The 17,218-nt window shown below is 41.5% G+C and overlaps 1 protein-coding gene across 1 annotated transcript in view; it reads left to right on the top strand.

The window, feature by feature from the left end:
* Positions 1-15,306: 15,306 nt before the first annotated feature.
* The window catches only part of UTP20 (UTP20 small subunit processome component), a 109,438-nt gene continuing 107,526 nt past the window's right edge, over positions 15,307-17,218 (top strand). The window contains exons 1-2 of the mRNA XM_010357205.2: positions 15,307-15,529; positions 16,315-16,395. Of these exons, the coding sequence (XP_010355507.2) occupies positions 15,485-15,529; positions 16,315-16,395 (126 nt within the window). The 5' untranslated portion in view covers positions 15,307-15,484. The remainder of the gene's footprint in view (positions 15,530-16,314; positions 16,396-17,218) is intronic.

A 17,218-nucleotide genomic window follows, 5' to 3' on the forward strand; every position in this document is an offset into this window, starting at 1 on the left:
TTTTTTTTTTTGAGACAGAATCTCGCTCTGTCACCCAGGCTGGAGTGCAATGGTGCGATCTTGGCTCACTGCAACCTCTGCCTTCTGGGTTCAAGTGATTTTCCTGCCTCAGCCTCCTGAGCAGATGGGATTACAGGCACCTGCCACCATGCCTGGCTAATTTTTGTATTTTTAGTAGAGACGTGGTTTCACCATCTTGGCCAGGCTGGTCTCGAACTCCTGACTTCATGATCCACCTGCCTTTGCCTTCCAAAGTGCTGGGATTATAGGCATGAGCCACAGCACCTGGCCAGTGCCAGTTGTTAATCACCTGGGAAGATGCCCGTGGTGCCAAGTTCTGCAGAACTGGATAAGAATATCTGGCAACATCCAAAAAGGTACGTGACCTTGGCTGAGTCATTTACTGTTTCTGGAATTATTTTATCTCTTTCTCTATAATATAATGGAAATTATATCTACCCTGTTTACTTCACAGGGCTGCCATGAAGATCAGAGGAGATAATGGATACTAAATTTTCTAAACAGCTCAAAGTCCTTTATTAATAAGAGACCTTATTTATACTAATTATTTCCATCCAGATAATCTGATTTGTGTGTAATCAGGGCAGTTTTTCATCCCACGCTGTCTTACACAAAGAATCATTAGGAAAGAAAATCTGCTGCTGACATAAAATACTGACTCCCTGATCAAACCCAGTTCAAAAGTCACTAGAATTGTTTTATAATTTGAAATATTCACCACCACCTTTTGTACCTAGCATGAATTAAAGTTGATTGTAATGGAAATTGTGTTTAATTGGGGTAAGGGCACCTGGATTCGTTTCCAGTTCTGCCATTAATTTCCTATGTCATCTTGGGTGAGTCATTTTGTTTCTCCAGGTTTCCCTAGTCTGTAAAATGAAAATTGGAGAGATGCCTATAATTCTGTGACTGCATAACTCTTGTGCCAGAGAGATTTCTGGGCGTGAAGGAGTCTGGTCGTTTCTTAGCATTACTCATCAGTTAAGTTCAATCCTCACTGAGTTTCTAGAAAATACATCTTCCCAGACAGTATTTGATTATAAATTTAGTATTTGATAAAGTGAGTATGTCCACCAGTATGTGTTGAGCCCTACAATGCCTTTGTCTCTGGAATTCCCTATGAATATAAGCCAAATTCGACTTATAGATGCTCCAGAAGGGCATGGCAGTCTTCCTTTCTCTGGCACTGTCCCCCTCCATGGACTCTCTTCTATTGTCCTTACCTTGAGACTCCCTGTCAGCTCTTTGTTAAGAGGCTTTTTCCAGAATTTTCTGTGATGGCCTAAAACGCCCTATGTGATCTGCTTCCCTATATCCCCTCTAATTTTCTTTCCTCTTTACTTACTGTGTTGCAGACATGCTGGACTTTTGGCTGTTCCTGAACTAGCCTGGAGCTCAATCCTGCCTCGGTGCCTTTGTGATTGCTCTGTTCCTCTGCCCCTTTATCCAAACAGCCCCATAGCTCACTCTCTTCCTCTTTTAAGGTTTCTGCTTAAATGTCATCTTATCAGGGAGGCCTTCCCTAACCGCCTTATGTAACACAGAAAACTCCCCCAACTTTGCCCTGATGCTCCCTGAATTTCATACCAGCTAAGCTACAGTGACAATGAAGTCTAGAAACAAACTAGCTTATAGTAGGCAGAAATGTATTTCCCTGGCTGGGTGCAGTGGCTCATGCCTGTAATTCCAGCACTTTGGGAGGCTGAGGCGGGTGGATCACTTGAGGTCAGGAATTCAAGACCAGCCTGGCCAACATGATGAAATCCCATCTCTATTAAAAATACAAAAAATATAGGCGGGCATGGTGGCAGGCTCCTGTAATCCCAGCTACTTGGGAGGCTGAGGCAGGAGAATTGCTTGAACCCAGGAGGCGGAGGTTGCAGTGAGCCGAGATTGTACCATTGCACTCCAGCCTGGGCAACGGAGCAAGACTCTGTCTCAAAAAAAAAAAAAAAATTATTTTCCTCTCATGTAACAGCTAAGAATTGAACAGACTACAGCTGGGGGCTCTGTTGTCTTCCACTTTTGGCTTCCAAGGATTCTTCAATCATTATTTCCCAGCCAATAGGAGAGAGAAAGAAAGAATCCAAGACAAGTAGCTTTATCTTTTAGCAAATGACCTGGAAGTTACGCAGAGCACTTCCATGCATCTCCCATGGGGCTGACCTTGGTCATGAGGCTGTATCTAGGTGCAAGGGGGCGAGGGAGTAGAATGGATCTGGGAAAATGAAGATTGTAATGCACAGATGCATAACCAAGTAAACTTCGAGATAAGGATTCTTTTTCTAAAAGATGAATGGAACAGTGAATTCTACAGAACAATTAACAGCTTCTGCCACACACTATTCACCAGCTATATTATCTCCATGGCACTTATTGCATCTGACAGTCTATAAATCTACATGGTGGGCTTTTTTTTTTTTTTGTCTTTCCAAACTAGAACCTGAGTCTCGTGATGGCAGAAACTTTGTTTACTGCTGTATCTTCAGCTCTTAGACTGGTGCCTTACACAGTAGGCACTCAATAAATATTCATTGAGAAAGTAAATAAATTTTTCTTTTCCAATCAGTGTCTGAGGCACTCACTTTTCTTTCTGATCCACTTGTCAATAGATCCAAATTTTCCTGGTTTCTAGTATTCCTGAGATTCCAGTCCTACTTCCTCTTGGGGCTCCCAGGATTCAAGAGTAAGGTGTTTCTGATTCCATTTCAGAGAGGACTTCAGGTTGAGAGGGAGAAGGAATTACAAAGAGACACATTTTTTAAAAAAAATTAATATACTTTATTTTTATAGTGGTTTTAGGTTTACAGAAAAATTGAACAGAAAGTACAGAGAGTTCCCATATGCCTACTTTCCCTCCCCACACAATTTTCTTCATTAAGAATATGTTGCATTAGTCATGTATCTATCATTACAGTATCATAAAAATAATGTCACTGCCCTAAGAATGCCCTGTGTTCCACCTAATGATCCCTCCCTTCTTTCCCTCACCCACTCTAGCACCACTGATATTTTTATTGTCTCTACAGTTTTAACTTATCAGCATAAGTTCTATATTGTTTCGGTTGCAAATGACAGAATCTAACTCAAATTGGCTTAAGCACAAAAGAGGGAATTAGTGAACTAAGGTTACTGAAAGTTCAAGGACTGGATGGATCCAATAAGTTAATCAATATTTATTATCAATTTCTCTCTCCCTGTCTCCTCTGTTTTCCTTTGCATAGGCTTCATTCTCAGGCTGACCTCTCCATGAAGTGACAATGAGGACCACCAAAAACTTTAGGCTCCTATCATCTTGGCAAATCTAAGATAAAGCAGCACCTTCTTACCTATGGCTTAGCTCTAGTAAAAGTTCAGGTCAGGGGCTTGGCCCAGCTTCGGGTACCTGCCCAACTCTAAACCAATGATGTTGTCAAAGAAATGCAGCCTAGGATACAGACCTTCCCTGGACCCTAGCTCGAACCTCAGACACTAAGAGTGAAGGCAGATTGATTCTTCAAAGGAAAATCAGGATGCTGTTTCCCGAAAACGGGTCCCCAGTCCCCCAGCCGCGGACCGGTACCGGTTCATGGCCTGTTAGAAACTGGGCTGTGCAACAGGATGTGAGAGATCTGCAAAAGACCGCGCAACAAGAGGTAAGAGATAGGCAAAAGAGCATTACCGTTTGAGCTTCACCTCCTGTCAGATCAGTGCGCGGAACCCCATTGTGAACTGCGCTCACAGGGATCCAGCTTGCAGCGCTTGTTATGAGAATCTAACTAATGCTTGATGATTGGAAGTGAAACAGTTTCATCCCAAAACCACTCCTCGCAACCCCCAGTCTGTGGAAAAATTGTCTTCTACGAAACCAGTCCCTGGTGCCAACAAGGTTGAGGACTGCTGCTGAAGAGACAGAACAAGGAAATCTACAAATACAACAGCCAAGCATTTATTTATCTTCTTTTTCTTTTTTTTTTTTTTTTTTTTTGAGATGGAGTCTCGCTCTGTCACCCAGGCTGGAGTGCAATGGTCTCGGCTCACAGCAACCTCTGCTTCCTGGGTTCTAGCAATTCTCCTGACTCAGCCTCCTGAGTAACTGGGACTACAGGCATGTGCCACCACACCTGGCTAATTTTGCATTTTTAGTAGAGACACGATTTCACCATGTTGGCCAGGTTGTTCTCGAGCTCTGACCTCAAGTGATCTGCCCACCTCAGCCTTCCAAAGTGCTGGGATTACAGGCGTGAGCCACTGTGTCTGACCAATTTATCTAAATCTGCCCCTATTAGTTCACACTTTTAAGATGTGGGATAGTATGAGGACATGAAACAGAGCACTGAACATGAAATTAGAAGACCCAGCTGCAACTCCTTCTGCCACCTAGCAGTTCTCTGAGCCTCAGATCCCTCATTTAAAACGAGGCTACGTATAAAAAACAAAGCTGCTACGTATAAAAAACAAAGCTAGAGGCATCACACTACCTGACTTCAAGTTATATTGCAAAACTATAGTAACCAAAAATACCATATACTGAAATAAAAATAGACACATAAAAAAATGGAACGGGATGGAGAACCTAGAAATAAATCCACACGTTTACAGTCAGCTTCACCCCCCGCCTTTTTTTTTCTTTTTTTGGGGGGGAGGGATTAGTCTCACTCTGTCCCCCAAGCTGGAGTGCACTGGCTCACTGCAACCTTTGCCTCCTGGATTCAAGTGATTCTCTCACCTCAGCCTCTGGAATAGCTGGAATTACAAGCATGCACCACCACATCTGGCTAATTTTTTGTATTTTTAGTAGAGGTGGGGTTTCACTATGTTGGCCAGGCTGGTCTCAAACTCCAGACCTCAAATGCCTGCCTCGGCCTCCCAAAGTGCTGGGATTACAGGCAAGAACCACTGCATCCAGCCAGTCAACTCCTTTTTGATAAAGGCATCAAGAACATACATTGGGGAAAGGACAGTGTCTTCAACAAATGATGCTGGGAAAACTGGATATCCACATGCAGAAGAATGAAACCAGACTCCTATCTCTCATCATATACAAAAATTGAATCAAATCAAAATGACTTAACTACTTAAATCTAAGACCCCAAACTATGAAACTACTAGAAGAAAACGTTGAGGAAATGCTCAAGGACATTGGTCTGGACAAAGATTTCCTGAGTAAGACCTCAAAAGCATAGGCAGCCAAGGCAAAAATGGACAAATGAGATTACATCAAACTAAAAAAGCTTCTGCACAGCAAAGGAAACAACCAACAAAGTGAAGAAACAATCCATGGAGAGAAAATATTTTCAAAGCTCATCTGGCAAGGGATTAATAACCAGAATATATAAGGAGCTCAATAGTAAAAATAAATGTGATTTAAAAAATGGGCAAAATATGTGAATAGACATTCCTTATAAAAAGACATACAAATGGCAAACAGGCGTGTAAAAAGGTGCTCAGCATCACTTATCATCAGAGAAATGCAAATCAAAACTACAAGTAGTCCCAGCTACTTTGGATGCTGAGGCAGGCGGATGCTTGAGCCCAGGAGCTCAAGGCTGCTGTGAGCTATGATCATGCCACTCCACTCCAGCCTGGGAAAGGCTCAAGTCTGACAAAACAAAACAAAATTTAAAAAAGCCCCACAAACCACTACAACGAGATATCATCTCACTTCAGTTAAAATGGCTTTTATAAAAAAAGACAGTCAATAATGGATGCTTGTGATAATGTGGAGAAGGGGAACTCTAATATGTTGTTGGTGGAAATGTAAATTAGTACAACCACTATGGAGAACAGTATAGAGGGTCCTCAAAAAACTAAAATTAGACCTATGATATGATCCAGCAATCTCACTGCTGGGTATATATCCAAAGAAAAGGAAATCAGCATATCAAAGAGATATCTGCATTCCAATATTTATTGCAGTACTATTCGTAATAATCAACATAGACTCAATCTAAGTGTTCATTAATGGAGGCATGGATAAAGAAAATGTGGTAGATATACACAAATGATTACTATTAAGCCATAAAAAATGAAATCCTATCATTTGCAACAGCGTGGATGGAACTGAAGGATGTTATGTAAAATGAAATAAGTCAGGCACAGAAAAACAAATAATATGAGTGTTCTTACTCATATGAGGGAGCTAAAAATTGATCTCATGGAGATATAAAGTAGAATAATGGTTACCAGAAGCTGAGAAGGGTCGTGGAGGAGGCATAAAAAGGGACTGGTTATTGGATACAAAAATACAGTGAGATTGAAGGAATAAAATCCAGTGTTTGGTAGCATAATAGAGCAACTATATTTAACAATAATTTATTACTATCTCGAAATAACCAGAAGATGGGAACTGGCGTGTTTCTAACACAAATAAATAATAAAAGCTTGAGGTGATGAATATCCCAGTTACCCTAATTTGATCATTACACATTGTATGCTTGTATCAAAATATCACATGTAGCCCATAAATATATATAATTATTATGTTTCCATAAAAATAAAAAATAAAATAAAAAGGTTACTACTATCATACTACTATATCAGAGAGATGAATAGAAGAATTAAATAATGATGATGCAAACATTTATGTAAAGACTAGACAGTGATAATTGTAAACACTTACTGTAGCCCATGGTATGTGTTGGACAATGTTCTAGGTGCTATAGTGTATGTTAAGTCAGTGATTCTCACACTGGAGCCTGCCTCAGAATCACCTGGAAGGCTTATGAAAGCAGTTTGCTGGGCCCCATCCCCAGAGTTCTTGATTCAGGAGGGTTGGAGCATGGCCTGAGAATTTACAGTGCTAACCAAGTTCTCATGGGCTGCAGATACTGCTGGTCAGGGACCACACTTGAGAACCAATGTATGAGGTCATTGCCTTCTCATAACCACTGCATGAGGGGCACTAGTATCTACTCTATTGAGGAGTAAACGGAAGCTCCTAGAGCAGTGGCCATGCAAGTGCGTGAGCCTGGGAGGGCTGGATGCAGAGTCCAAGCTCCTTGTGTTCAAAGAAGCAATCACACTGTAACAATGCCGTTCACAATTGCTTCAAAGAGAATAAAATACCTAGGAATCCAGCTTACAAGGGATGTCAAGGACCTCTTCAAGGAGAACTACAAACCACTGCTCAGTGAAATCAAAGAGGACACAAACAAATGGAAGAACATACCATGCTCATGGATAGGAAGAATCAATATCGTGAAAATGGCCATACTGCCCAAGGTTATTTATAGATTCAATGCCATCCCCATCAAGCTACCAATGAGTTTCTTCACAGAATTGGAAAAATCTGCTTTAAAGTTCATATGGAACCAAAAAAGAGCCCGCATTGCCAAGACAATCCTAAGTCAAAAGGACAAAGCTGGAGGCGTCACGCTACCTGACTTCAAACTATACTACAAGGCTACAGTAACCAAAACAGCATGGTACTGGTACCAAAACAGAGATATAGACCAATGGAACAGAACAGAGTCCTCAGAAATGATACCGCACATCTACAGCCATCTGATCTTTGACAAACCTGAGGGAAACAAGAAATGGGGAAAGGATTCCCTATTTAATAAATGGTGCTGGGAAAATTGGCTAGCCTTAAGTAGAAAGCTGAAACTGGATCCTTTCCTTACCCCTTATACGAAGATTAATTCAAGATGGATTAGAGACTTAAATGTTAGACCTAATACCATAAAAACCCTAGAAGAAAATCTAGGTAGTACCATTCAGGACATAGGCATGGGCAAGGACTTCATGTCTAAAACACCAAAAGCAACGGCAGCAAAAGCAAAAATTGACAAATGGGATCTAATTAAACTAAAGAGCTTTTGCACAGCAAAAGAAACTACCATCAGAGTGAACAGGCAACCTACAGAATGGGAGAAAATTTTTGCAACCTACTCATCTGACAAAGGGCTAATATCCAGAATCTACAAAGAACTCAAACAAATATACAAGAAAAAAACAAACAACCCCATCAAAAAGTGGGGAAAGGATATGAACAGACATTTCTCAAAAGAAGATATTCATACAGCCAACAGACACATGAAAAAATGCTCATCATCACTCGCCATCAGAGAAATGCAAATCAAAACCACAATGAGATACCATCTCACACCAGTTAGAATGGCAATCATTAAGAAGTCAGGAAACAACAGGTGTTGGAGAGGATGTGGAGAAATAGGAACACTTTTACACTGTTGGTGGGATTGTAAACTAGTTCAACCATTATGGAAAACAGTATGGCAATTCCTCAAGGATCTAGAACTAGATGTACCATATGACCCAGCCATCCCACTACTGGGTATATACCCAAAGGATTATAAATTATTCTACTACAAAGACACATGTACACGTATGTTTATTGCAGCACTATTCACAATAGCAAAGACTTGGAATCAACCCAAATGTCCATCTGTGACAGACTGGATTAAGAAAATGTGGCACATATACACCATGGAATACTATGCAGCCATAAAAAAGGATGAGTTTGTGTCCTTTGTAGGGACATGGATGCAGCTGGAAACCATCATTCTTAGCAAACTATCACAAGAAGAGAAAACCAAACACCGCATGTTCTCACTCATAGGTGGGAACTGAACAATGAGATCACTTGGATTCGGGAAGGGGAACATCACGCACTGGGGCCCATCATGGGGAGGGGGGAGGGGGGAGGAGGGAGGGATTGCATTGGGGGGTTATACATGATATAAATGATGAGTTGATGGGTGCTGACGAGTTGATGGGTGCAGCACACCAACATGGCATAAGTATACATATGTAACAAACCTGCACGTTATGCGCATGTACCCTAGAACTTAAAGTATAATAAAAAAAAAAAAAAAAAAAAAAAAAAAAAAAAAACAATGGAAACCAAAACCAAACCAAGAGAAAGGTGAGAAAATAAAGTGGAGATACATCCTGGTGGTGAGACTCCTCATCCTTCCTAAACATGATGCCAACAGTTTAGCTAATGATCAAAAGAAAGGATAAAAATCATGAAGAGGGGTAGGTAAAAGTATGTGGATGTTTAAATTGCTCTAAAACAGGTTAATGTAGATTATCCTCTGACATGTCTTACTTAAAAAAATAAGGAAATTAAACTCCATGACAGAAATGCAAATGGTGAGTGAAAGTGAGGAAGGAAAACAAGCTGAATACAGACCACAGTAGTGTGTGTGTATGTGTGTGTGTGTGTTCAGGGATAGGGAAGGTGTTACATATATTTGAATACCAACTGAAAAACTGCACTGACTCCCTTGTAGAAAGTTGAGTCACTCAACTGGGCACAGTGGCTCACGCTGGTAATCCCAGCACTTTGGGAGGCCAAGGCAGGCGGATCACCTGAGGTCAGGAGTTCGAGACCAGCCTGGACAACATGGTGAAATTCCATCTCTACTAAAAATACAAAAATTAGCCAGACACGGTGGCGGGCACCTGTAATCCCAGCTATGTGGGAGGCTGAGAATCGCTTGAACCTGGGAGGTAAATGTTGCAGTGAGCTGAGATCACACCACTGCACTCCAGCCTAGGAGACAGAGTGAGACTCCATCTCAAACAACAGAAACAACAACAGCAACAAAAAGTTGAGCCACTCACTGCATTAAACAATAAAGGCAGCCACAGCAGCAACAAAAAAAAATCTGCTGCATATAAGGCATGTTTAAAACCAAAGACGAGAACAGCCTTCTGCCTGAGGAATATTCTGATGCAGAGGCTGCACACTGAGCTTTCCACAGGGGCCAGGTATCCACCTTAAGTCATGACATGGGCCTGGGGTAGGACGGCAAGGAAGGAGTGGTGTTCACAGAGACGAAGTGGTGGCATCAAAGGGCCACTACTACTTAACTCCGGCTGGTTGTTTCTTCTCAAAATATGGGCCCAGTGTTGCAGTTTTCTTTTTTTTTATTTTTCAAGGGAAGTTGAAAATCTAGATTTTTACTTAAAATTTTCAGATTTTTAACAAATTAAAATATTCTGCTAAGAGAGTATTTGATTATAAAAAATAAAAATAAAAACAAATTTCAAGAATATCATCTGGTACACTGGGCATGGCAGCTCATGTCTGTAACGCCAGCACTTTGGGAAGCTGGAAAAGGAAGATCACTTGAGCCCAGGAGTTCGAGATCAGCCTGGGCAACATAGCAAGACTTGTCTTTCTAAAAATGTTTTTAAAATTAGCTGGACATGGTGATGCACACCTATAGTCCCAGTTACTGGGGAGGCTGGGGCGGGAGGATTGCTTGAGCCAAGGAGCTTGAGGTTGGCAGTAAGTGATGATCATGCCACTGTACTCCAGCCTGGACAACAGAGCAAGACACTGTCTTAAAAAAAAAAAAAAGGAGGAAGGAGAAGAAGAAGAAGAAGAAGAAGAAGAAGAAGAAGAAGAAGAAGAAGAAGAAGAAGAAGAAGAAGAAGAAGAAGAAGAAGAAGAAGAAGAAGAAGAAGAAGAAGAGGAAGAAGAGATAGTTTGGTAAACAAAACTTATCTGTGGGCTATCTGAGCTTATAGGCCCCACCAAATCTGCAATTTCTGGTCTAATGTTTCTAATGCCTGAGCTTCAAAATAAGGAAAGCAGAATAGAAGCTCAGTGGTCTCAGGGCTGAACGTGATCACACAATGCAAAGGGAAACAATAATGATACTTAGTGTTTCTGTAACTCCTCTGTACTGGTTACAGGGGACTTTGCCTGCTTTATATGGAAGTCTTCTTACCAACCATTAAGGGAAAAGGCAGAACTAGTTATTATGCCTGTTTTAAAGATGAGGAAACTGAGGCTGCAAGGTTAAGTCACTTGCCCAGTTACTGGCTAATACATGAAAAACGCTAGAACTGGGACCCAGTTGTTCTGAATCCAAACTCCATGCTCTCACTGCCTCCCGATTTACACACACTGTGGACAATACACAGTTTTCTCAAGAAGAGATAGGTGGATCAGCTTTCCTTAGTACCACAGTCAAGAACTACTCGACTGGGCAGGAGGATTGCTTGAGCTCAGGAGTTCAAGACCAGCCTGGGCAATGTAGTGACACCCCTGCCTCTATTTAAGAAAAAACCAACAAAGAATTACTAAAGCTTTCTCTTCTCTTTCTTTTTTTTACATTCACTTTCTTGGTCCCTTGTTCTGAGTCAAATCCTCTCTGCCTTGACGCATAGCACTCCTTGAACTCCTTTCTAAAGTAGACCATGCCACCAGGTCAACTTGCCCCCCTTCCAGATCACCACATACAATGTGTTAATTACTACACTTGATCTTAGCCAAAAGGCTGAGAAGCGATTCGATGTATTAATTAATCTTTCAACTGTCTCATATGACTGTTGACTTTCTCTTATGTCTATCTCACTTTACAGATGAGAAAACCGAGGCTCTTCCTACCTCTGAGTTTCATCTTGTCCCTATTCTTTCCTATTATTAGTCCAAGGATGCTAAAGATGATACCCATGGCCAATGCTAATTTGACAGGGTGTGGCTTTGTCTTGGAAACTAAAAGTAACCAAATTTGTCTCAACCGTTTTGAGACAAATGCGTATACTCCTCACTCTACCTATATAACACCATTCATGTCCATTCCTTGCCTGGCTAATTCCTATTCATTTTCCAGGTCTCAGCTTAGATGTCACCTCCCCAAGAAGCCTTCTCTGGATTCCACTTTCTTGTCTAGGCTGGGTAAATTCCTCATGTGCTTTCTTCCCTTCCTTTCCCTCCTCTCCCCTCCCTTCCTTTCCTTTTCCTTCTTTCTTTCTCCCTCCCTCCCTCTCCTTCTTTCCCTTCCTTCCTTCCTTCCTTCCTTCCTTCCTTCCTTCCTTCCTTCCTTCCTTCCTTCCTTCCTTCCTTTCTTCTTTCCTTTTTTTTCTTTCAAGACAGTGTCTCACTCTGTTACCCAAGCTGGAGTGCGGTCGCACAATCACAGCACTGGAGCCTTGACCTCCTGGATCAAGTGATCCTCCCACCTCAGCCTCCTGAGTAGTTGGGTCTACAGGTGCATATCCCCATGCCTGGCTAATTTTTGTATTTTTTATAGAGATGTCGTTTCGCCATGTTGCCCATGACTGGTCTCAAATTTCTGGGTTCAAGCTATCCTCTCACCTTGACCTCCCAAAGCTCTGAGATTACAGGCATGAGCCACTGAACCTGGCTCTCACATGTTCTTGAAGTTTCTTGGCTTGAAATTGCAGCATGCTAAGCAATAAGGAAACAAAAATTAAAAAGCAAAACTTCCAGGAGCTCCCTATAAAGCTTAATAATAAAAGAATGAAAAAATTATGTATGTTATTTCCTGTCTAGAGTAGTTAGGACAGGCAGAGCCCTAATGGAAAAAGGAAATAAAGGATGGTATGGGGTATTCAAAGGCCTTGACAGCGGACAAAAGCTGGAGGCGAGTAAATGTTTATAAGAAACACCTGTGCTTTTCATGGATGCTTTGGATGTTCCATTAAAGCTTAGAAACTTAGTTTTGAGAGAGACCAAAAATCACGTGGTACAATTCACATCCAATGCTGGAATTATATTACTCTTAAATTTGTCAGGGTCAATGTAAGTATTATAAGCTTTGTTAATTCAACAGACATTCATTAAACAACTCTGAAGTTCAAGGGAGCTGATGGTGACACAAAGTTGAAAAAGTATAAGGTGTCAGGTAGCCAGGTAGTAGAGAATAAATGGTCATTTATTTATCCACTTAGCAAACATTTATTTCATACTCTGTGCACCAACACAATACCTTGAAAGATTAGTATTATTATCATCTCCACTTTACAGATGAGGAAATTGGGTCTCAGAAAGGTTAACTAATTTCCGAGGTTGCACAATTATGGTGCCTGGCACATTCTAAGCATCTTTTATACATTACCTTATTTACTCTGCAAAGCCACCACCCGTGAGGTAGGTACTTTTGTTAGCTTCATTTACATATACGGAAATGTCACACTGAAAGGGTAATTGACCCAACTAATAAATGGCAGAACCAGGATTACCTCCAGACAACCTGGGTCCAGCTTCTATGCTCTCAACCACCATGTTCTATTGACATATTGTTAAGCCAGTTAGAGTCAAGTCAATGTATGAGGGTCATGTAATGAAGAACAATGCAAACAATAAATGGTCAATATAACTTGCGTCAGTTCTTTCAGTTTCTTTGATTTTTCTCTTCACTCCTTATTGTCCAGTTAACTCCATTACCAAAAATAAATTGCAGAGAAGGAAAATGGCACAATGATGTGGGGGTGATTTTGGCAACAGGTTGGGAAAATATTGCTTAGAGTGGGGGCTTCTACCCTCAGTTAACTGCAGGGTTCTAACTCTGAAATGTACACATTTTAGTGTGGATGAACTTCTTTGCCTCTTTCTGGGAGAAGTTCTACAGCTTTCTTAGATTTCCCTGAGGGATCTGTGACCCATAAAAGGCTTGAAGAAAAAAAAAAAAAAAAAAAAAAAAAAAGGACCAATTACTGAAAGCCAATGGAACATTAGGCACGTCAATATTTTATTATAAAAAAATCTATAAATGCTATGGAGGCATTAAAATATTTAGAACAACCCTGTGGTGACACAGAAAATGTTGATGCTATAATGCCAACAACAGTTTGAAAGTGTTCTGTCCACTTTCTCAACTCTGATTACCTCCTCAATCCATGCATATTTCGCTCCTTTCTTCCAACTAGACTGTACTTATCAAGGTCACCAGTGACCTTCACCTTGTCAGATCCAGCAACCACTTCTCTATCCTTGAACTTGTAGTATAGTTGGACACCAGCTCTGCTTCTATGCCATAACTAGTCTGTTTCTACCTTACTGGCTCTCTTTCCCAATCACAAATGCCTCACACTTGAGGTATTTAGGTATATTTAAGTCACATCTGCAGCCCAGACTGCTACAGTGAGCTCTGTACAATGTATCAAATTGTCTACTTAACATCACTCCTTGACTAAAATGTAAGCATCTCAGACTAAGTATTTTCAGTCTGGGTGTAGTGGCTCACCCCGGTAATCCCAGCACTTTGAGAGGCCAAGGCAAGAGGACTGCTTGAGTCCAGAAGTTTGATACCAGCCTGGGCAATGTAGCAAGATCCCATCTCTACAAATAATAATAATGATAATAAAAGAGCCAGGTGTGGTGGCACATGCCTGTAGTCCTAACTACTTGGGAGACTGAGGTGGGAGTCTCACTTTAGCTCAGGAATTGGAGGCTGTGAATACTTTCAAATAATTATTAATACTATTATTGCCTTTCTTGTTCGGCTCCCAGAACAGTACCTGGTCCACAGAGGACTCTCAAGAAATAGTTGTTGAATGAATGAATGAATGAATGTAAAATGGGGGAATAATTATATTTTTAAATTATTTTTAAAAATTGTACATATATATATAACTGTACAATTATGCTTAACAATATGCTATGCGTAGACATTAAAGGCGTGGGAAAAACACCAAACATTAACAGTGGTTGTGCATGAAGTTAAAAGATTTTTCTTTAAAAATCCTTCTCTATTTTTCAATTTTATTTACAGCATAGTGGTTAAGAATACCAAAATTTAGAGTCTGAGTGGAGACTGCCAGTTATCAGCTGCACAACCTTGGTTTCTTCTTGTGTCAAATTGACTTAAAAACATACACAGTACCGGCCGGTTAATGGTGGCTCACACCCGTAATCCCAGCACTTTGGGAAGCTGAGGCGGGCGGATTGCCTGAGCTCAGGAGTTCGCGACCAGCCTGGGCAACAAGGTGAAACCCCGTCTCTACTAAAATACAGAAAAATGAGCCGGGCGTGACGGCGTGCGCCTGTAGTCCCAGTTACTTGAGAGGCTGAGGCAGGAGAACTGCTTTAACTAGGAAGGCGGAGATTGCAGTGAGCCGAGATCGCGCCACTGCACTCCATCCAGCCTGGGTGACAAGAGTGAGACTCCGTCTCAAAAATAAATAAATAAATAAATAAATAAATAAATAAATAAATAATAATAAAAAAAAGCTATCTCTCTCTCTATATATAGAGAGAGATAGATATAGATATATAGATAGATGCAGTACCTCCTTTGTATTAACATCCCTAATAATCTTTACTGTGAAATTATAGATAAAAGGATATTTGCACGGTGCAGGGCACATAGTGAGGGACAGTAATGATGATGGGACAGTTGATAATGATGACAGGTATGCTTTATTTTATAATGAAAATACATTTATCTTCTAAACCTTTACCAATGGGTGTGAAAAGAACACCTCCCCCAAACGCCCGCCCTTGTGTCCGCAGCCCCGCCTCTTGCAGGCCCCTGACAAAGGGTGCGCCTGCTCCGTTCTTTTTTCCCGTCCCCGTGACCCACTCAGGCTCCTCCTTGTCTCCAACATGGCGGCGCCCAGGGGCTCAAGTCGCACGTGAGAAAGTCTGGGCATTTGGGAATCGGAGAGTACCGCCTGTGAGCCTCTTTCCCTTCCTTACTGTCGGTTGCATCCCTTCGACCCTCCCGAGGCCGTCACGGGCCACTGCCCCTCTACAGCCATGAAGACAAAGCCCGTTTCCCACAAGACCGAGAACACCTACCGGGTGAGCGCGGGAGCTTGGGCAGGGAGCCGCGGGTCTCCGCTGCTTGCCTCGTGAGACGGGCTCTGAGCAAGACTCCAGGGGCCTCAGACTTCTGGGCCGAGTGTGTCACTTGCCCGGAGGCTCCGACGAAAGAGGGAGACTCTGGATGTAGTAAACATGGGTTGGGGGAGGAAAGAAGTCTGGACAGCAAGTTTCACCCATATTTTATGGTGTCTGGCCAGTCCTGGGGATTTCTTGTAGTCCAGAATTAAATTCACTATTCCAGGAGATTGCTTAGGACCGATTCTCCCCCGGTCTTTTATCTTTAAAGACCGAATTGGGCGAGCTGGCTGGCAGTGAGTGATTCCCAGCTAAGGGCAACTATACAGCACTTTCTGTTGGCCCCTTGATAGATTGCTTCCAGGTCTTCGTTAGGATACAATCACAGGTCTGTATATGTTTAAAAACACTTTTGTTGCAGCGACTTTGCTAGGTCCCCATGCTTATGAGAGGGTATGAAACCTAACAGATCTAGCGAGACTAATTGCCAGCATCCACCTAGGCTCACCAGTCTAGCAGTGGAAATTTTATTTGAAATGACATAGCTGAGAGAAATTTGGCAAACAGATAGAAGTATTCATTATCTTTGAATGGTGCAGTACATTTGTTTACGGCCCTATGTTTTTCAGTTTATTTTTCCACTTATCCTTTATGATTAGAGATGCCTACATGCAGCATTCAAATAGATATTAAAGATCTGATAAATATTAAATAATTATGTATCTTAAATATACTTTCCCTTCCAGTTTCTTACATTTGCTGAACGACTGGGGAATGTGAATATTGATATTATTCACCGGATTGATAGAACTGCAAGCTATGAGGAGGTAAGAGAATGTGATACTAGCCAATCTTCCAAGTATTCATGGTGTTTTAGTTTCTTCTGTTAGTAGAAGAGAATTGTTTTTCAAGGTATTCCTTTTTGGACATGAAATGCATTAGACCTGTGCTGTTTCATACAGTAGCCACACATGACAAATTGGATTTAAAGTAAGTTCAAAATGTGAGTGCTCAAATGTGGCTAGTTGCTAACATATTGAATAAATATAAAATTGGAACATTTTCATCTTTGCAGAAAGTTCTATTGGGTGAAGCTCTATTAGACAAGTGACTTGACTTTCAACTGACTTTTGTGATTCTAGCCTCTCCCTTTCCCATATGCATTCCAAGCACTGCTCTAGATCCATATTCCCGAAGCTGTAACTTTAAAGTGATTTTGAGCAAGCCCTTTTCCCGGGACTTAATTTTCTCCTTTATAAAAATAAAGGGGCTAGACTACATAATATTTTCCAGTTCTAACCGTACTCTGACTCTGTCATCCCTTTATTTTATTTTTATTTATTTATTTATTTTTATCTTTTTTGAGACAGAGTCTCGCTCTGTCTCCAGGTTGGAGTGCAGTGGCGTGATCTTGGCTCCCTGCAATCTCCGCCTCACAGGTTCAAGTGATTCTCCTGCCTCAACCTCCTGAGTAGCTGGGATTACACGTGCGCACCACCACACCCAGCTAATTTTTGCATTTTTAGTAGAGACTAGAGACGGAGTTTCATCATGTTGGCCAGGATGGTCTCAATCTCCTGACCTCGTGATCTGCTCGCCTCAGCCTCCCAAAGTGCTGGGATGACAGGTGTGAGCCACCGTACCCGGCCT

The sequence above is a fragment of the Rhinopithecus roxellana genome, chromosome 10 (assembly GCF_007565055.1).
Source record: "Rhinopithecus roxellana isolate Shanxi Qingling chromosome 10, ASM756505v1, whole genome shotgun sequence".
Taxonomy (NCBI): domain Eukaryota; kingdom Metazoa; phylum Chordata; class Mammalia; order Primates; family Cercopithecidae; genus Rhinopithecus; species Rhinopithecus roxellana.